General features: G+C 31.7%; 2 protein-coding genes across 2 annotated transcripts in view; both read right to left on the minus strand.

Annotated features, from left to right (window-relative positions):
- Positions 1 to 333: 333 nt before the first annotated feature.
- On the minus strand, positions 334 to 14,580 carry LOC136969351 (uncharacterized). The gene is made up of 6 exons (XM_067263480.1): positions 14,453 to 14,580; positions 8,941 to 9,119; positions 8,323 to 8,414; positions 7,072 to 7,172; positions 3,099 to 3,227; positions 334 to 567 (listed from the first exon to the last, which is right to left on the minus strand). The coding sequence occupies exons 1-6, from the start codon at positions 14,497 to 14,499 to the stop codon at positions 459 to 461; spliced, it is 657 nt and encodes a 218-aa protein (XP_067119581.1). The 5' UTR covers positions 14,500 to 14,580; the 3' UTR covers positions 334 to 458.
- A 6,307-nt stretch (positions 14,581 to 20,887) lies between these two features.
- LOC136969336 (putative autophagy-related protein 11) overlaps positions 20,888 to 22,531 on the minus strand; it is a 31,299-nt gene continuing 29,655 nt past the window's right edge. Inside the window, exons 8-9 of the mRNA XM_067263466.1 lie at positions 21,006 to 21,055; positions 20,888 to 20,891 (exon numbers count right to left, since the gene is read on the minus strand). Coding sequence (XP_067119567.1) covers positions 20,888 to 20,891; positions 21,006 to 21,055 — 54 coding nt within the window. The remainder of the gene's footprint in view (positions 20,892 to 21,005; positions 21,056 to 22,531) is intronic.

The raw sequence follows: 22,531 nt of genomic DNA on the forward strand, positions 1-22,531 counted from the left end.
TCAAAGTTAAGATAAAACAAACGATAATACAACACGTGCAAAAACTAAATCGACTGAAACAGAAATAAATGAAATTACCTGCATTAAAGGGAAGTGACGACAAAAGCACCAGAGCTAGAATAGGTATATATCACTGTCCAAAATACTAATGGGCAGAAAACTCCGACGTTGTTACATAAGATCCGACCATGCGATTTGCGACATCTGTCCGATGCTCGGGAAGTTCTAAAGTTGGACGATTGCATGGCTCTTCATCGTTAATACACGATGTCTCCTGTACGTAGAACCATGACTAGGATAAATTGATTAAAAACTAACAAATGACTAAAGTACTTCGCAGTACAAAATAAATATATTTAATGACGAGCACGTTACAAACTCGCACTATCAAATAATAATTAAAAATAATAAATGACATATAATACAAAATTTTAATAGTCAAATTGACATGGATATGTTTAAACTGTCTTTTGAATTCTGGTTAAAAAATCCTCCACTACACAAATTGTTCTTGATAAGTAATTTTCGCCCGGTAACACACTTTCACACACTTTTATGATTTCCTCCCTGAAAGATAGATATTCTGATTTAATCAACAAACAAGAAATTTACTTAAATAGCTAATATTAAAAATAAATATCTACAAATGTTAAATTTTTTTATTATAATTTATTAAATCCAATTTGGTAATTACTTTAGAGCAAGGATGGCAAACTTTTGAATTCACACGCCATACAAGCGAACGTAATTATCTTTAAAAGTGTTTGCATGCACCGAAGTTTCAGATTTAGAACAACTATATTTAAAGAAACAAAACACACATCCTTTAATTGGAATAAATGTAAAAAAGGCAGGTAATAATGCAAAATTGTATGATACGTGCCAGATGATTTCTCCCAACATACCACTTTGGGCATGCATGCCATAGATTTGCCACCCCTGCTTTAAAGTATGCTATAACAGATAGAAGATAAAAATTGATGCAATACTTATTATATAAACCTAATTTCTTTGGAGAATAGCACTTGTCTAATTAAATTTTTAATTCATTTAAAAATAAATGTAAATTGCACAGAAGTTCTGCGACAATAAGTAAATTTTTCAAACCCAAACGAGCATTTAATTTGTATCCATCTACATGGAACGTGCAGTGACAACACCAATTTTGCCACGTGCCACTTATAAAAGAGCCAACATTATGAAAACCATGCCAACATTCTACTAATTGGTAGAATGCCATGGCATGGCATGGCATTGCATTCTACCGACGAACGAGAAAGCTACCATGAAACAATTATGTTGTGAGGAAATGGACGAAATGCACAAGATGCAGAATGCAGATTCTACAAGCACTTTCCAACTGCACCGAGACCAAGACATTTTTAACATATACAATGTTGGATTTTGTCGTTTAGGGTCAGAGATTCTTTGCACATTATCGTCTTAAAACAATTTTGTTCCACTACCTTTGCACCTGAAAGAGACCGGAAAATTTATATATTGTCACGAACTACCTTGCAATGTAAACGTGTCCCGCTTTTGAACGAATTCATTTATATTTATTGTAGACATAGTGTAAGGTAAATTAGTTTCACCACAAAGCATATATTCATGCAATGCTGGAAAGATCTCTTTTGCATCTGGATAAATGCAAAAGCAAACACTCTTATATTTTTTTCCTTTAATAGGAAACTAGGATGGTAGGATTCTGTAACTGAGACATATTACGCTAGATTCTGCCAAATATGCAAGTTTTTTCATGTATAGGATTCTAATTATTACAATTACTATAAATTTATCTACTATAGAAAGAGACTGCCCATTTTTTCAGCTTTATTTCTGTCGCAGTATGCCAAAAACGCCCACTAAAGGCACCCCTAGCTATTATTTAAAATAATTTATATTTATTTTATATTTTTACAGTATTATTATTATTATTATTATTATTATTACTACTTATTATCTGTAATTTAGTATGCCCTGATGCCTGCATCGGGCCTTTCAACTTGTATTATAATAAATATAGAATCATTTCATATAAAATAGTTTAAAAGCAGACTATTCTGGAAAAATCCACAAAAAAAGGAATCATTCATTTAATGTGTTGAGTAATTTTCTTCATAATTCTGCTATAATAAAACAACTGGGATTTTCTAAAATTACATAAATAAAACCTTAATATATTTATAAAAATCATACATGAAAAAAATAAATAAATAAATAATGAAGTAAAAATGTTAATAGCATTTCAGTTTTATTATAAATTTAAATGCAAAATAATTTTTGAGAGTATGATAAAATCCTTCATGTAACATCGCACACCAGAGAAGACAACGGGGAACCACTCTGGTCGTAACTTCCCCCAGGATACACCTTGGCACCTTACTAACGTGCGCCGGGTGCTCGCCGACATCAGGATTTATGATATGGCACGCAGCGATAGATGATAAAATATATTGTTTAGAAGGAATTTGTAAACCGAAATTAAATATAATATTCTTTTTGTTTATGTTATTTAGTTGCTATTAATAAACACTTTTTCTTCTTTTTGGACTAACTCATTAACATGTAAATAAAAATAGTATAGCCTGCCACTTGCTAGTTACATCAGAAGAATATATCTTTTTCCCCATCTCTCTGTCCTGTGGGCAGTAAGAGGACCTCTTTTTTAGCAAGCTCATGATGGGGTAGCCAGGTGACAAGGTACCGGGGATCGACTTATCGGATGGGCTATTCCCAAAAAAATTCCTGGGGTTTTTCCAGCCCATCCGAATCCAATCCAGAGTTCCCCAAAACAGCGGGCTGCCACCCTAACTGTCCAGCCGTCAAAAAAGCTTTACGGAGGCGCCGAGTACGACATGTTGCTTTGGTCGTGCATGCCAAAGAATCATAATATTGTTTGTGAAGTATTTAAATTGGATGTCACAAATTATATTTTAAAGATGTTGAAATGTTTAAAAAATTTTAGTATTTTCAAAAATTTTCATCTGATTCTTAAGTGCCATTGTATTTCACTGGTGATTAAATGGCATTAGACATTGCACCGAGGAAACCTTTAATAGAATGAATAATTTTTAATCTGAAAAATTTCAAAATACCTCAAATTTACTCCTCGAAGATGATGATAACATGGAATTATTGGCGATTCTAAATGGGTTTCGGGATTTAGAGGCAATTTCAGCGAAAACAATGTTCTTCGGCTAGCATTGACGAATTTTACTTCCAATCTGAAAAATTAATACAACAACAAGCAGCTATGATCATAAAACTGGGTTTAATAAAATTATTTATATAAATAAATCAAAAGGAAACCAGTATTTTTGGCATTGCTGGAAAATTTTCGTATTTTACTTACGTCTAAGTATTGTAACTTTAAAGTTTTTAATCAAAAAGGTGGTTGTAATTATATTGGTTTAACTAGGAAAAAATATCTGAAAAAGTGATTTGTTATAGTTCCTGAAAAATTTGTCATTTTCAATCAAAAATCTTAATAACCACTCATCAAACCCGATAATATTAATCCAATACATTATCAACTGCCGTAAATAATCGGGCTATAAACGATTAACATAGAGCACCAATACAAAAACACTGAAAATCATAGAATGATTAGCATAGTTTGAACGTAATAACTTGGAACTCTGGAATTACTCTTGATAGTGACCACATATTTGAAAATTAAACCTTACAAATTTATACAGATCTTTTCTCTCGTATTTTAACTGAAGCAAGTTTCTCCTGCACAGTTTGCTTTCTTTTATTAGTAGATTCTTTAACCCGAATTAGAAGCTTAGTAGATACTATATTGAAATTCTATACTGCCTTATATGAACAGAATAATTTAACATATTGTTTTATTAGTATTTTGCAGTGAACTTTTGATATAGTGAACAATGTTGTTGATCTGTTCAAACTTATCATTATGTGTATTTAAAAAAAATATCATAAATAACTAGTAAAGTTTTCATTAACTCTATTCCACTAAAGATGGTAATACAATTTGATACTAGAACTGTTAAGTACCATTTTATGCTAAATTTAATAATTATAAATTAATGATGAATTAATATAGAGAAATTTAGAACAAAAGATCTGAAATAGAGTTGTATTCAAAACTGCAACTGCTGAAAACTATGTAGGCAGCCTTACTAATTATACTGTCTAGATTTCTGAAGTCTGGATGTCGGTCTGTTTTCCTAACATATAATTCATATGATTAATACTGATTTTACTACTTCCTTCTTTAAGATCCTAGGAGTTTTTTTAATGCCTTCCTTCCATAATGCAAGAGAGAAATTACAGCATTGATGTACTGTACCAATGTTTGATTCATAGAATGTCAGTGTTATCTAAACATGGAACTGTGAAAACTTTGACAAACTTAAAAGGACAAAGAAATTCTATAAAAAAAAAATGGCACTGAAGATAAATACAATAGTAAAAATATCATCCTTACTCAAATGTAAGACACCATTGGATCTAAGGCCTGTGTCACACTGGATCAGACAAGACAGTCTTAGTCAAAATGTTTTGTCCAAAGCATTTGATAGTTTAGCATCAGACCAGATTAGTCAGTGTGTCTGAAACAAAAAGCCAATACAGGTATCCCTTGATTAATTTGGTAATCAATCCCCCGATCCTATCATGTATATCAAAGTTGCATTAATCAAAATACGGTATCTATGTTAAGTAAAGATAGCTGGTAAAGCCACGTAAATTAAAATTTCTGCAGTGTATATAAAGGGATTGCCACAATGAATTTTGTACGTTAATCAAATACCACATTAAGCAAGGGATACCCGTACTCAGTTGTGACTAAGTTGGTAATTGTTTAATGGAGTAAAATGGTAAAACCTGATCAGAATTTCAAAATATGAAACAAACTTTTTGTTAAAAATTCTGCATTTCTTATCTTAATACTTTCGTGATGCCTGCAGTACCATGAAATTGCATATATAAATATGTTTTTCTGGTCATCATTTTCAAGCTGGAGCTTTCAGACAATAAATATAAATAAATGGTCTTTCTTGTATCTACACCAGCAACTTTTCACTATCAAGTTCCATTTTACTTGGATCACTGCTGTGCTCTTGCTCTGGCTGACATGTGATAGCTTGAGTATGTGCACAACAGTCTGTCTGATACACATATCAGACACAACGAAGTGCAAGGTACTGTACATCGTCTTTTTGACTAATCATGACTAAAACTGTCTCAAACAAGACGACTGATCGAGTGTGTGGCGTCCCCTTCGATACAATGGAAACACCATTGTTTTACTCTGTTTCAGACAGTTTTGTCTTGTCTCAACATGACTAAGATTGTCTTGTCTGATCCAGTGAGATACATCTTAATTTTTACATGCTCACCCATGAATCTTTTTGGAAATAACTTGAAACAAAGTTATGTTAGCAGAACTGGTTCTATTGACACAAATTTGTTCAGTATTTATTGCAGGTAAAGTAAATTATATCACTGTCTTAAATGGTATTAAAGTTGAAAACCTTTTCACCTTCTGGTTTAGGCTCTTCTGAATCCACAATTGGATTCTGTGCTTACATCTTCCCACATGCAACCACACTCAGTGTCATTTAAAGCATCAGAAATGTAACATTTCTTGGAAGATTGCTGCATTCTTAAGTACTTGGGATTTCTGTCCAAGTACTTAAAACATTGCTGTAACTTAATATTAACAAAATTGAACTAAATTTACCTCAAAAATTTCTACTGGTCATATAAAATCATTAAAATGATGCAATGTAATTAGTAACTTATAATGAGAGAGGAATAAGATGTACTTTATTTTCAGAGATACTAAAACCTGAAAAAAATGCATTTTACTTTCAAGTAAATATAGTAATACAGTAGTTTCCAAACTTTCTATACTTCCACCCCCTCTTTCAGAAAAAAATTGTTGCTCCCTCCTCAATTTTTGTAATAATCTAATTTTGTAAATACTGTCCTTATAATTTATTCAATGGCCTACCAATCGATATTAAACCTTATTAAATAAAATACAAGGGGCAGTTAAAAAGTTCCCAGAATTTATATCTACAGTTAGAAAATGTGATATAAGGTTATGCATTGCTGTGGTAGGAAGCTCAGTATGTCTATTCAATGTGTGATAATGCACGAGCAAGTTTAGACTTGCACAGTCGTTACTGTAGCGTCTTTATTGGGCATAACTGCTTATCATTCAGTGCAATGTCCTAGTTTGAGCAGTGTTAAAAGCATCAAGTTCATGTACAAATTTGGGAAAATGCTGCAAAGTTGCATGATGCTGGGAGGAGGCAGCCCAACAAGTGGCACGGACAGTGGTTTTTCCATCATGATAATGCACAGAGTCACACATCACTTGTGCAGCAATTCCACATCGACAAAAGCTGGACAATCGGGAACCTTTCTGCCAATTCTTAACAGTCGAATGCACTCTTCATCGATTACACTTATGAGTTTCTCTAAATTCGGATTTCCAAATAATCATCTGTTTTCACATGGGAATGAATTAAAACTTATATTGGGGCTCCTGTGTAATTTTGGAATTCAATTCAAAAGCTTTGCTTTTGTTATTGCTATTCATCTTTACTCCTGACAATACACAAGAATGAGTCAAACAACCCAGATAAAATTACTTTTGTTTTTAAACACCAGAAGGTAAGAATCCGGTAAAAAAATGCAAATACGTTCACAAAAATTATTGCAAAGACGAAAAGAATCCTTTTCTCATGCGTATAGGATGACCTAGGTTTTTGAAGCAGTGAAAAATGAATAAAAACCTTGTCTTATATGTGAGTAAATACGGTAATTAATTATTGCATAAAAATAGCTATATAATTTTTTTTTATACAAAACAGAACAGTTTATTGATTATTTAGGAACTGCTGCATAGTTTTGTAAACATACAATAATTTTTAATAGCTACATGAGTTAAAGAGAGTCCACTACACCCAAGTTCTACTGTACTTATAATATTGTTTGCATTTTGAAATTTATTTTTACCCTTTTTTTTAATCTCTTAAACTGGAAATATTGCTAAGTATGATTTTTAAAAAAAGCAAATTCAGTACTTACATTGAATCTTTTAAAGAATTTTCATGAAAGATTCCCACAAGCCTCAAATCAACAATTATTTTATGATAATAGATAATAGTAGATAATAAATCTTCCATTAACTAAAATAAATAAACATTTTATGATAAATTAGCCTTTAATTTTAATCATTCAATCAATTTATTAGTAACTACAGTAGAGAGTCGTTAATCCAAATCAATTGGGGACTGGGGTTGTTCCGATAACCGATTATGTACGAAAAAATATATTAACCTGTCCGATGTTCAAATTTTTTCTCCATTGCTGTCACTTCGTGTTGAATTTTTCTCCGTTGCGTGTTGCTTTGTGTTGAATTTTCGTCGATTTTAAGCCTGACAAAAAGGACGAGATCACCTCCGGCCTTTTGTTCCCTGGCCATATTCATACATCTCGTCTCGCTATGCCGAAACCCTCTTGACCCGCCTTCGAACTGATACAGCCCCGTTAAACGGGTTTCTCTTTTCCAGAGGTCTTTGTGTCTCTCCCGACTGCCCGAACTGTGGCGCTCCGGAAACATCCCGCCATTTTTGGATTACTTGTTCAAAATATAAGGAGGCCCATCAAGACCTCGGCCGCACTTTATCAATAGATTTAACAGTAGTCCGAACCCTTACTCCTATTTACTGGGCTCACGTCGACCTTCCTTCTCGTCAGCACATGGAAGCTTTAGAACGTTTTATATATCGTTCGAACTGCTTTGTATAATCGTTAAGTGGTGTACATTGGAGAAAAGGCCAACAGGCTAAAATCTCCATATAAACTGGAACAAAGAAGAAGAAGCCTAACAAAAATTTTTATAATAATAATCGAGGCTATTGTATCGTTAAAAATTATTTCTTTATTTTGTACAAACAAAATAAATATATTGAAGAATATAAAAAACACGAAAATTATACTTTAGAAGTAAATCTAGTATCAAAAAACATTCGATTCAGCACGACACAGCCCGACTGAAAATCGTTCGGATAACCGGCGATTCTGATTACTGAGGTTCGGATAAACGACTCTCTACTGTATTCTTATTGAAACTAATATACAACTTTAAAGTATTGTATTCATCAATGTCAATCATGCAACGATAAAAATATTGTGGAATTCTGTTATACAGACAAAACAGTTTAATATATACTTTAAAAAATAAAAAAATAATACAAATTTTTACTAATTAAATTAGCAGATTTAGAATCATAAAACTTTAAAAATTTTTACTTTCATTTAAAATAATTCACTAACCTTAGCAACATTTTCAAGGTTATGATGTTCCTTACTGATGTTTTCAAATGATTTTTCAACAAAAGGAAGTAGATATTCCTTATACTTGAAGACTGTATTAAAACAAAACTTTCAATTATTTGTGATAAACTTAGAAGAAATATTAAAATTTAATAATTTTGGGCACAATGAAATAATTTTTCAGTAAGTTATTAAAACAATAAAAATTCTGTAATGAAAATAGGGGAATAAAAGAACAGTATTGCTAATAGGAAGTTCACCTGTTTAATTATACAAGTGAACAACAATTGAGCTGCTCACTTGCCAAATCAATTAACTCCACAAAACAAAAAGTATAAAAATTAAGAATATAAATTAGTTTTTAAAATTCCTTTTAAACTTTAAATTTAAATAAACACTGCAGATGTATTATTATATATTGTTATGTATTAAAACATAGCTTTAATATAACGATATATAAATTTTGTTACGTGAAAAATTTTAAAATAATAACAACTATATTAAGGATTTACAAATGGAGTTAATCAATTTGGCCTGTGAATGGCTCAATTATTTATGTAATGATAAAGTTGAAATTTTTTAAAAATTTTGAATAAAATTTATATAATAATTCCTTACATATGTTAAGAGATTCCAAGTTGATACCACTAAGCAGACAGTTCTCTTTGTATTCAACATTGTATTCATCTTGCAATGTGGGCATTTGCAGATGTAATGCAATGCTGTATTTAAAATCTAAGAAGTCAATAATGATTCTGCCCTTTTCTAATTTCCTAATCCTCCACTTATACCTATCACTGGGGAAAAAATAAACATTTTAGATTAAAATGTATTAGCTTAAATTATTTAAATGTAGTTAACTGAAACACACAAAAAACAATTTAGACATACAGTGGAACCTGGTTAACTTAACCTGGGCCATGTTCAGTAATGCAGAATCCTTGCTAAGTCTAGTTATGTTGCAATGAACTTGTTTCTAACTACTGCTTGACTCCTCCCACCATTAGAATTCTAGCTAGTTCAGTCAGTTTCTTTTATCTGTTCTTAGCTCCACCCACTAAGCCACTCAGAATTCTAACTTAGGTGTTCTGCGTTACTGAACACGGCCCCGGAATAACTCAAAGTCACATTTACTCCAAGTTATTTTCTTTCCCTGATCATCCAGCATACATACATGAAAGACGTCAGCCATACACAAGGTGTTCAGCTGGCAGAAAAGAGGGTAAGGGAAAGGGGGGAGAAAGGGAGAGAGGAGATAGACAGTAGAGAAAGGTAGGATCCCTCTGAATGGCGTATGTATGGCTACTGTACCCTCTATGTTTGATGTTTGATGTTGGTGTGCAGTTTTTAGGCTACAAAGCTGTAGTCCCCCAAAGGGTCTAAAAGAAAACTTGAGTGTAGCAAACACCAAAAATTGAGTGCAGCCACGAATAGCTAAGTGTAGAAGTTAGTGCCAAGTGGCCGACTTATATCTACTTAATACTAATAAAACTGAATGCGAGTGCAAATCTTAATACTATTAACAGCTAGACAGACAGTGTGAAAACAAACTAACAATGACAAACTAGACAAGATGAACAGACCCCCCTTTATTTATTTATTTTTTAAACATTAACTTACTAACTAAACTAACCGACCATAACCTGGGACGAACCTAACCAGATGACTAGAGCTGACAACCCTAATCTAATTTAACCTAACCGGAAACCAAGCTAAGAGTCCCTAATCTAACTTACAACTAGGACTAACTTAAACTAACTGAATTTAGACTGAAAAGAAGGAAAATAAGAATTAAAATACAAAGTTGAAAGGCAGCTATATACAGACAGTTGAAACAAAGCAAGGAAAAGCTAATTGCCATCAGCATCCATGCCCTTGGCGTGCATGCTATGAATGTCAGTAGATAATGGAACATTGTACACATGTGAATGAGTTGATGCGGTTGCAAGGCCAGTTGTACCCTTCAAGAATAGAAGCTCTCATTAAACTATCCCTAATGTGATTGCACCTATGATGGATAATGTGATCATCCAGCATAGGAGTTTGCACATTAATTAAATAAAAATGGTTAACTCAAATGGAGTTTTGATACTATATTTTCATAAACTCTCTGAAATTTTAATTTTCCACTAAATAAAATAATTAATGTTCATCTATCCAATACACTAATCAGAAACTTTCTATAAAGTGTGAAAACTATGCATGACTAAAAATAATCATGTGTGATCTACACTGACATTTGAATCTGCTTTTTTTTTGTTTTATTTAATTGTTGATGGATTTCTTGGACTAGTCGACATAATAAATAAATGGATTTTTGATAAATTAATTTTTAAAAAATAAGACATATTCTATGGAAATGTGAGGATCCAGGAGCTGTTTTTACATAAAATTTTAACAAAAAGATACGGCTAGAAACTTTCCCTTTTACCGCCCGTTTCCCATGGTTAACTGTCAACAAGTCCTTCCCCTTCTCATTGACCCACGAAATTATCACAAATATGTGAGAAAGTTGGCACTAAACTTTTGTCTAAGGAGGAAATTTAAAACAATTGAAGGAAATACTAAACCTTCGAATCGACTATTATTTAGTTTACATCGGCCAGCTATGACACCTTTGACATGTCATTGCTACCAAACAAATGGTCAACTGATCAGACTCCCACACTAAATACGCTTATAACAAGAGTGTACCAATCTTCGGGTAATGCTCTGGATTAACTTTGACTTGCGACTTTTTGTCCCTCTCGTCTCCCCATCAGGATATGGGCCACCCAGAATTTTACCTTGACTAGATCCACAATCGTCTTACCAACATTGAATGAACAGGATCTGGAACCATACGAGTCCCGAGGTATTATACTCTCGATTGTAAACTCTCTCTCTCGATCATTTAGCATTTGAGTTAAGGCCAGTAGTAATAATATAAACGCCTATAGTCTAGGTCAATGACTAGTAATACATAGCTATAATTGTATCTGTTGCTTGTATAGTGTATCTTATGCTTTATTTTTCTATTAAACTTGTTGAATTTTAAAATGGTTATTCTCATTCGTGTATCACCAACGACCTATTGACTTACCCAATGCAACATCCCCAGTCAGAACAATTAGCCCTCCTAGCCATCCAGTGATCACGTGGGCAGATCTCGCTGATCTGTTGCTGTTAAAAGGGGGTTTCGAGTTTGATTCTCTACCTGACTTCTCACACACAAATTTTAACCTTCGCAGCAAAATTATAAAAACAATCATAAAGAGTGGTATGTTTGTGATAAAAAATAAATAAAAACAGATAGATTGTAGGTGCAAAATATTGAAATTAAAAATTACCTTACTTAACACTTAGCGTGTTCATTCATTCAGGTAAGCATTTCTTGGTAACTTATTACTTGGTATTCAGTTAAGCATTTGAGTTTCTGGACAACACTGAGATGTTTACATTAATGCAATGATTTTACATAATATATAATATATGGACAGTTTATTATGGATCACCAATAAACTAATGCACAAAATCTTGATTTTTAGCTAAACTCTGTAACTTGAAACTTTTTAACTAGTCCAAATTTTTTTACCCCAACTTATTCAAATTAACCAGGTACCACTGTGTTATATTGTACCAGTATTCAATCTTATTTAAGAGATATTTTGATAAATATTGTGTGCTATAAGCCATCTGTAATAAAAAGTCACAATCAATAAATACACACTTCCTTAAATAAATTTTTTAAACAAATTACTTAAAAGAAAAATTAACAAGAATTATATTCAAATAGAAATTTTTAATAAAAAAGAATATGCTAATGCTAATGCTTTTCTGTTGTCTTACAAATTAAAAAAAGAGATTCAAAATACCATCAATATATTTTTTACCCTCAAAATTTGTATAGTATGCACAAATTTTATAGATATGTATTGAATATTTGATAATATGTTGAATGCATATACCACGGGTGGGCAAGCAAGAGTTCAGTGGGAGCCGAAATGTAGGTTTTGCAAAATGCATGGGAGCCGCAGTTCTGTACTGTCGTGGCAGATAGTATGATAAGGCTGGGAAGGATAGCACTTTCAGCAAGAGCCGCATGTAACTCAAAAAGAGCCGCATTTGCCCATGCCTGGCATACATAGTCAAGTTCGCATAAGTCGTCATAGGTATAACTCGACACCGCCGGTTAAGTAGTCAGTTTTCTGTGGTCCCAGCCAACTTACATAGGCATTAATGTTAAAAAACTCTGGTTTACTCGACACCGTTTAACTTGTCACCACTAGATAAATCAACATACTTTTGCTGTACCACACTCATTAGACTTCTAATAAGTCAACTCACCTCCTGAAAAAAATGAGTTCACACTGCACTGTGCAGTGTGAACTCATTTTTTTCAGGAAAGAAGTCAACTTATTTATTAATAAAGGCATTTTTATTAATATATATAAACATTTTATGTAATTTTATATATAAAATAATAACAGATAAACAGAAAAAAAATATACAATCTACATCAGTGTCACAGCAGAATCCTTTTTAGCATTTTCTCACGTCAAGTGTTATTCATAACAGAAATGTGAAACACATGAATGTTTCACATTTCTGTGAAACATTCATGTGTTTCACATTTCTGTTAGAAATGAGTGTCCAAAAGCTAACAATGCTTATGCTGAAGGAAAAATACGAACTTGTTTCTGAATTCGAATGTAAGAAAACTTCACAAGCTGAATTTGCAAAACAAAAAAAAAAAAACCTTCCAAACACATTGGTGAGAATCCTGAAGAAAAAAGAGGAAATTAATGAGCTTTTTCTTGGACTTTCGTCGCGGCTGTCTCAAAAACGCCAGAGAAAGTCACCGTACAAAGATGTCGAAGATGCTCTCGTACATTGGCTAAAGCAACTTCGTTCATCGAATCTTCCTGTTTCGAGACCACACATTGAACAACATTTTTAATGAACAAAGTAAGTATGAGAATCTGAACTTTAATCAATGACGACGCCATACATACTCAATTTTTGTTGTCCTCAGCTACCTGAGAAAATCTCCACTTATACTTTCCCGACGACAAAAACAATGCATTCCCGTGATCTGCTGACCTCTTCAGACTGATATCAAAATTGACAGCCGAAATAGTCAGTTGTCGCCTGTCTCTCTAGGATTAAAGTTGTCAAAAACATTTTTCTGTGTCAGTGCCAGTCATAATCTATTGAATCTTCCCATTAACTCTCTACTGTGCCTAGAAGAACTTTCCCAGTCCAAGACTGAAACTTTCTTGATCTAGACCTATCCCAACGATCCCATCCGGAGAACCTCAAGAATCTAGACTTCCAAGTCCTCACAGAAACCAAATCAAGAAACATCAGGCATTTATCACCACGTGAATCTTATGTAAACTCTCTCTCTCTCTCTCTCTCGAGAACCGCACCATTAGGCCTACTTATGCATTGTATGATAATGAGTTTTTCGTCCTTTACAAATAAACGTAGTTCTGCTAACAAGGTCTCTGTGTGAGTCACTTCCGGTGCGCAGTCTCTCACTCCATCCCGAATCTACTCGCCCGAAATGCGACCGCTTGCATGACCTAGTTCCAAACCGCCGCGGCTTCCGTGTCAACCGAGACACGTTATCTCAATCCTGACAAGGCACTAAAGAGGTGCTGACCCTCAGGCCACATAAGCATCTTTGTTAAAAATTGTATATATTTATTGTTTATAACTAGCTCAAATAAGTTTTTGTAATTGAGTAATATGTTTTATGACTTTAAACATTTAAGTTTATATTATTACAAAAATGTATGATTAAAGAAAATGGATAAGATGTTATTACAGTGGAAATAATGTTATAATATGATTAAACCATCTGTGGTTGGTTAACATCTGAAACCCCCTTGTAACAAGTTAAACCCTATTACAATAAACTCACTTACTTGTTTGCTTACTTACTTAATAATAATGAAATATATTCTCAAAACTAGACAGCTGATATTTAGTTGTAATTACTGTCACTATCACAAATTTAATGTCTTGCAACATGAATTTCTCATATTTAATGACATTAAAAGAATACACTATTGTGAATAGCAAGATTTTCATGAATTGGATAAGGAAAACAATAAAAACCAGATATATATTTAATTTTATGTACCTGTAAAAGCTGTTAATTTCATCACGTAGTTTTCGAATGGTTGACATTTTTGCTGGTGGAGGTGGCAATGGTAGTGGCAGTGATGGAATTGGTGAAGCTGGTAATGGCTCTTTTTCTTCAGAGGAGCTGAAATTTTAAATATATATTATTATTAATATAGTAAACGAAAAGTTAAGCTGCATAATTATGTTGTTTGTTTTATTATGAAATTAACACTTGCTATTTAATGTATAAAAATCTATTTCAAAAAACTTCATCCAGCATAGTATCTTTTATTCTTTGAATAGTTTTTATTACATGTGACATAAAACTTCACAGATATAAATTTCAGTAAGATAACAAAATCTCTCCATTTTTATATATAATTTGAGATGCTAATTCATTTTGCTTCATGATTAAATTTGAAATAAAAGATGAAAATAATAAAAAAAATAAAAAAAACATACATTTCTTATTATTATACAGTGTTTATTATACTTAATTTTGCATATCATAAATGCTAGTGTTGAAATCCGCTAAGTTCTTATTTTCATAATATTAAATAATCATGTAAGCTACATCATCGTATGTTAAATTAACTTCTTTCAAAAATAGAATATTTCCTGAGTACTTTAAATTTAAAATCAACATATCAATACTACACATTTCTGTCCATTTTTTCAATGAACAGAAATGTATAACTCAAAAGAACTCCAATTCCTCTTAATGTCTGAAATGATCATATTAATAACAGTATTCAACAAGACATCAAGAGAATTCAAATTAGTTAAGTACCTCAAAAACAAAAATTCTACAAATTACATAATATTCTGTTTAGTTAAAAATAAATTTACAGATTGTTGTCTAAAATAATTTTATCTTTTTTTTAAAAAATTAAAAATAACTCTACAAGATCCAATCATTTTTTACTTTTTATATTAAATGTTAGAAATAAATTTCCATGATTTTATAACATTTATATTTATGTCAAAAAAATATTTAAATGACATTCTTCTGAGAACAAACTTTACTACTCTCGTGAGAATATCTACATATTAAAATAAATCTAACTTTAAGTACTTACACAATAATTATAAAAGTATGAAAGAATTTATAGTCAAAAACACTGGTTTTAAATATTTTTCATTTGTTTGTATAAATTTTTTCCTTTTCAACTTCATAAACTGAAAACTAGCACTAAGATTTTAAATTCTGCAATATCAGTTTTAATCATGATTAATAATGTATACATAGTCAAATTTTTGATTGCATCAATGCATGTAAATGATAGTTATTTAACATATGGAGTATTAAACACACTATGCATTGTATGGCCAGGCATAATTTTTTTGTCCATTTTAAGCCTAATAATGAGATAAGCCAGTACAAACGATTCACATCCTATTGTATTCTATCTATAATAAAAGTCTGAATCAGATTCAAATCTAGATCCTGTATTGATAGAATAAAGCCTTACTGAGTGACTAGCAATATATAAACAATTTATTCTGTGCATTATTAGAAGAGAAACAAATGGCATAAAGATGAATCATTTAATAAAAGTTTTAAAATATAACACGTATTTATATAATATTTATTTGTGTAACACTTGTTAATTCCTGAATTGTGAGAAAAATGCTTTTAAAATTTAAAACAAACCTTATATTCAACTATTTCAGAATTTATTCAATAAAATATATGAGGAACAGTATTCCTGTACGTACGTTAAATACTTTACAAATCAAAAAAATGGTCAGGATGACAATAAATTTTTTAAAATTCACAAAATTCGAAGAAACTAAATAAATAAAAGTGCCTTTTTCCATTTTATCTTTGTTAAACACCTCAGGAACATACGTCTTAGAACATTATTTCTTAATATATATTTATTATGATTATGCCATCACTGAAATGAAGTATTTTTAACATTTTTGCATATTCAGACTGATGAGTAGTTTTCAATAAAAACCTGACTCTGTCTCACATTATGTTCTCAAAGTGTTTAGCAAGAACAAACTGCAAAGACACTTTTCTTTATTTATTCAGTGTTTCTTCAATTTTTGTGAATTTTTAAACTTTACAAAATGATTATTTTTTGAGTCAATAAATTTCAAATTAGAAAATATTGAAATTTATATGCTGTAGGCAAAATAGTCCTGAAAAGTGAAATCACAACACCATGAAGGAATGGGCATAGCACCTATACCTTCATGGATTATTTTAGCCACCTGCAAATTGCAGGACCAGTAGAGGTGAGAAAAAGATGCAAATGATTAAGTTTGCATATGCATTCAGTCATGTGGTACCTGACTTCAGGCTATAAAGACCAGCAGCTGCCTTGAGCCATAAATGCTATTAGCAACAGTTTGCAGCAGCCAAATTTTGAAGAAGCATAGAAAATTCCTTGGAGACAACAGTGAACTGAATACCACCAGTTAACAACTGGGGAAACAAGACTCTATCCTCCAGCTGCACGACCTTAGTCTGTCAATGTGCAAGATTGCCATGTGTTGGGCATGACATTATTACAATCTAGTGACATGTGAGACAATGGACACAGGAACATCTGTAAATACACCAAAGAGGGATTGCACATGATAGAGAGTATATTCTGGCAAATTTGCTGAATGGCTCATTAAAATCTGTTTGCCATGACATGTGACATCCAAAGCTGCCTGTTGCCATCAACAGGTTCATCTGTGTCCACCCAAACCATTTGCAATAAGTTGCATGAAGTTGGACTGCACACAAAACAACCTGCAACTGAGTTGCCATTAACAGCTTGACACGAGGCTGAATGCCTGACGCAGTGTCTTCATCTTGCAACTGGTCCACTGAATGGCATTGAGTATTGTTTATGGAAGAATCCCACTTCTGTCTGCGGAGGAATGATGGCCATGGACAGGTGTGACAGTATCGTGGGAAACACTATATGCTGGCCATTTTTGCTGAGCATCACACCAGCCCCAGACTGGGCATTATGGTTTGGAGTGGCATCATGTTTCGATCAGTGGAAAGCCCTAATGCACATTTCCTGTACTCTGACAGTGGACCAGTATGCCACATAAATTATGGGACCTGTGGTTTTGGCTGCATCCAACAGGATGTTCCAGCAAGACAATGCCCAACTGCACCAGTCTGAATGGATTTCATATCCTTCCCTGGCTGGCATCCTCATCAGATCTCTCTCCCACTGAACACTTGTGGCACTTTGCCCGATGTGAGGTGCACTGGGGACCACCACCACATATCTTAGACAACATGTATGCCACAGTGGACACAGCTTGGCAAGGGATATTTCAGGCAGCCATTAATTGCCTCATTGATAGTATATCTCACCATATAGTGGCCTGTATAGCTGCCCATGGGGGCCATATTCATTATTGAATAAACAGGTGTCTATTGCATATCTTTGTTCTTTTAATCATTTGCATATCTGTCACCTCTACCGGTCCTGTTTAAGCACATTCCTTTGTGGTGTTACAATTTCACTTTTGAGGAGTGTAAATATTCTATCATAAATACTTATTTCATTAATCTTAAAGTGTGTTCTCATTACTATAAATTTTCTGTATAAGTTCATGAGCCTGCACTCTTTATTAATCAGTTTTGTTGGTTGAATTTGGGATTTTGTGGCACAAGGGTCTAGGTAGGCCAGAGTGCCAGGTCTAGCCAGTTATGTCTCTATATGTTCTCTTGGATTTTTTAATATGTCATAATTAGGGTTTCTCAAACAGGATCCTGGTTGTTTTTTTAACCTGGGAAATATCCCGGGAAATCCGACAAATTTCTTAAAAGTTCACTTTTTTCTTATTTTGTGTTAAGGTTAAGGAAATTTTGCAAATAGAAAGTATAATTAACTCATTAACTGTCAGAATTCCTTTGTATTTATTAATGTTCTCCAGTGTTCTTACATTGTCAGGCTAATAGTTGTTCTATCGATATTAATAATATAAAAATATTACATTGGGGAAAAAAATGTAATCAAGCGGAAAATTAAGGAACATTATGCAATCATTATGCAAACTAGCATAATGAATTTGAATAATGCATGATTACCACGGAATGCTGGGATAGCTTAATCGGATATAAAGATTGTACATGAAATACTTACTGTGTGGATGATGTTTCTGTTGTTGATGGATAACTTGTATCAAGGTTTCTTTGTGAAAAGCCCTACTGAGGAGGCTGTTAGCAGCAAAATGCATTTGGGGTAATGTAATATGAATAAAATTTCTCTCTCAGAGTTTACCTGTTTGCCTTAAGAATTTTTTAGTTTTAACTCGTGTTTGTTTTTAAGTAAACAGATTAGAGTTCTGTGAAATTTCTAGCCTCCGTATGTCAGAAAAGACTGGAAATTAATTTCCGTGTACTAATATATAGTACAAATAAGTAAAAGACTGATTTTATCTGACTCCATCGGTTTTTAAGATAACAGTTTTTAATAATTTTTATCTTTTACATAATTTTATTTGTATTTATTAATTTTAAACCTACTTATTAGTTTTTTAAATTTTTGCTCGTTATGGCATGTCCCAAATGGTCAATAATCAATATTTGTGGCAGGACTCTGAAAATTCTTTACTTGTCAGAACCTGTAATATCTGGAATAATTGTGCTTATGCTGTCTTAATCTTTAACCATGCCCAGTGGCTTCAATAACTGCATAATGCCTGGTTGTGCAAATTGGGCATAGATACAATTGAGTATGAAGTGTACAAGTATGAAGTTTTTCTTCATAAACCTGATTATTAAAGCCAAATGAATTGCTGAATTATTTGGCTATAAGCTTGATGTTTCTATTAAAGCAGCGCATCTGTCTTCTCTTAAATGCATTAAACACGACTTCCATTCACATCAATTGAATCGGAAAGGGCATTCTTGGTAGCAGGCTTTTCATTAGTTAAATAAGAACCAGATCGAGTGTTTGGAGTATTGACCATCTTTGCTTTTTAAAATCTTATTATAAAAATTTACAATAATATTTTGTATTATGTTTTATTTAAAAAACAAATGTTACCTTTTGAATTAGAAGTTTGATCTAAGTTGATTTTTTTTTAAATTTTCAACTCAATTCAAAGCATTTTTGTTGTTGTTGTTGTATGCAGTTTCCAGCAAATTTTAATAAATTTTTTCTATTTGTGAAAATTTCTACGTAATTCAAAGGTAATTTTTAATATATATCTTACACAGCATTATTAATATGATATTGGAGGTTGCAGAACGTATTAAATTAGTTTAAAAGATAAAAAATAATCATATCATTTGATTTCATGATATTTTGTATATCTTAAAAATAATTCATTCTACCCGGGATCCAGTCCACTTTTATCCTGCAATCCCGGGAAATGAGAAACCCTAGTCATAATTGTTCTGTTGTATGTCCTACAGTTCTGTGTATAAGTTTATTGCCTTCAGATATGGTCAAATTTGTCTATTATTGGTCACTATTTGTCTATTAAATTTGTCTAAATTTTTGGTCATCTGAAAATATTTGTCATCTGTCTGGCTATTTTATACTGAGGGTATGTTATCAGTATATGTCAGATTGTAAGTGGAGTGTGACAAGTTGAGCAAATTGAGTGGGTATCCTTGTTATTAGATAGTTATGTGCTAGTCTTGTGTATCCAGTTTTGTCACTCAAGTACTAGTACTACTTTCCAATTTTTCTGTTAAATGGTTATTCATTTTATTAAATCTGGTTTTAAGATGTTTAGAATCTTGTTGAGCTATCTGTCTTAGTCCTATTGCCATTTGTTGTATATGTACTGTAGTTGTTGATACAGCTATACAAGAATCCCTTGCTTAATGCAGTTTTGCTTAATGTGGAATTTAATTAATGCACAAAATTAATTGCAGTAATCCCTTTATATATGTGGCAGAAGTTTTAATTTACACAGCTTTACCAGCTGTCTTTACTTAACATAGATACCGTATTTTGATTAACACAATTTTGATATACGTGGTAAAATCGAGGGATTAATTAACAGTGTTAATCAAGATACCTGTATCGGTCTTTATAGTATGATCTGAATGTTCTTTCTTGGTTCTCATTTTCTTGTTTTATGAGTTTGTCTGCTGTTTCATTTCCATGGAGTCCTGTATGTCCAAGCAGCCAGTAGAATGCTATTGTATTTCCTGCATGTTTCAGATATTGAAGTAGGTGTTATATGTTATTTAAAATTGAGTAGTCCTACAACTGTTGATTGCCTGTAGAGCACTGCATGAGTCTATATATATTATAGTCTGTCTGTGTACATGTTGGAAAGCCATGATAATCAGTTTTGTATGATATTGTTCTTCCATAATAAAAAAATTCATAAATGTAATAAACAATATACTTTTAACATTAATGTAATTATAAATGTACTAAGAATAAATAAATTAATGACTGTCTCATAAATGTGTATTTAATGTGCAAATTTAAACTTGTATTTAATTTTGTGTAGTAAACATTTATCTAAAACAAAATTAAGAAATAATCAAAAATGTGTTTAAAGCAATTATATTTTAAATATATCAAGTAACAATTTTATAAGTCCCATCATGTAATTAAATAATAAAATAAACTTACTTCGTATGGCTGCCATTAAGATTTTCATTTTCATTTTCAATCACTGAATCCTAACAGAAAAAAAACATATAACAACAATTATATTGTCTAATACTGAAATTAATATTCTAGTTATAGTTTTATTAAATTATTTTTGAAACTCTAATATCCATCTAATTATAATTATAACATTAAAATTAATATAGAAAAATTTAAGGAGAAAATATTTCAATTATAGAAATAAAATCAAATAATAGTATTGAAGATTATGTAAATACTTTTTCATAATCTCAAATTTTACTTTTAAATTTTCTTAATAATTGGGAGTCATATTTTATACTAAATCACTTTTTAATTTACATACAGAAAAAAAATCTTAAAGAGCCTAGCTATCTGTCAAGGCATATTATGACATTGTCGTTATATTTCCTCTTGTTTAACTCGTCGTGCATTTTTCTTTCTTTTGTTCTTCGGTCACTAATCAATTATTCCCTTCCTATTCGAGCTAGCACTTCCAATACAAATTTACATAACATTAAAAGTGCTTTAAAATAAATTTATAATTAATTAATTTGAAACTCACTGATTATTCTGATGTCACCAGACCACACTTAGGTCTAGCTAAAATTTTTTTAAGAATTAAATATTTTGACTGTGTATTATTTTTTAATTAAATTTTAATAGCCTTCTTCCACCCAATTATACTTCATAACATAGTCCTTAATTTATCTGAAAATGCTTTTTTTCTCTGTATTGTAAATAACAAACATGAGGTGGATTATTATCTGAATTATAATTTTAATCATTTATATTTTTAACTTTCATATAATTGTCAGTTTAGTATTTTGTTTATGTATGCATTTTCTATTTAGATTTTAATATTTATTGGGTCTTTTAATGTTATTTTTTGTTGTATCAGATGTAAGTTATTCTCAGTTCTTTATGAACTTATGTAATGAATAAATGAACAAATTTTTGGCAATAAATTAACTAACTACTGATTGTGAATTACTATATTTACAGATAATGACAATAAATTGAGCCTTATTAACAATTTTATTTTATATGGAGAGTGAAAAAGCAAAGTTGATTATTATTTCAATAAAAAATTCCATAACTAAAATATTAAAATGAATATTATTATTTTAACCTTCTTTCATATTGAACATGAGTACTTACTGCTGAATGCAAAGTTAAATAAAAAATTGATCAAAATTGTAATATATATTGAAATTGTATATTATTATTTCCACTAATATTTAATTTTATTTTATTAGTATTTTGTATCTATATATATAATCAAGATGAGTTTGTGATAATAATAATAATCAGCGCAGAGCCCAAACGGTTAGGAGTTGAAAGTTGAAATTTGGTGCACAGTTAGGGTACGTCACGAGAACGCACACTAAGAAAGGATTTTTCAAAATTCCTCCCCACGGGGAGAGGAACAGAATTAAGGCTTAACACTTCCATCAACAATGGAAGTGTTAAGTAACAATGGAATTGTTAAGAGAAAGCGACATGCAAGACGCAGATGCAGTTTTTTT

The sequence above is a fragment of the Centruroides vittatus genome, unplaced genomic scaffold, assembly GCF_030686945.1.
Source record: "Centruroides vittatus isolate TY-2023 unplaced genomic scaffold, ASM3068694v2 contig_1776, whole genome shotgun sequence".
Lineage (NCBI taxonomy): Eukaryota > Metazoa > Arthropoda > Arachnida > Scorpiones > Buthidae > Centruroides > Centruroides vittatus.

Bases quoted from the DNA above. Each gene is read 5' to 3' on its own strand.
- LOC136969351 (XM_067263480.1), bottom strand. From the start codon at position 14,499: ATGTCAACCATTCGAAAACTACGTGATGAAATTAACAGCTTTTACAG. The intron at 9,120-14,452 runs GTACATAAAATT...TTTTTTCCCCAG, and splicing joins GAAATTAACAGCTTTTACAG to TGATAGGTATAAGTGGAGGA. The intron at 7,173-8,322 runs GTTAGTGAATTA...TATTTATTTTAG, and splicing joins ACCTTGAAAATGTTGCTAAG to TTAATGGAAGATTTATTATC.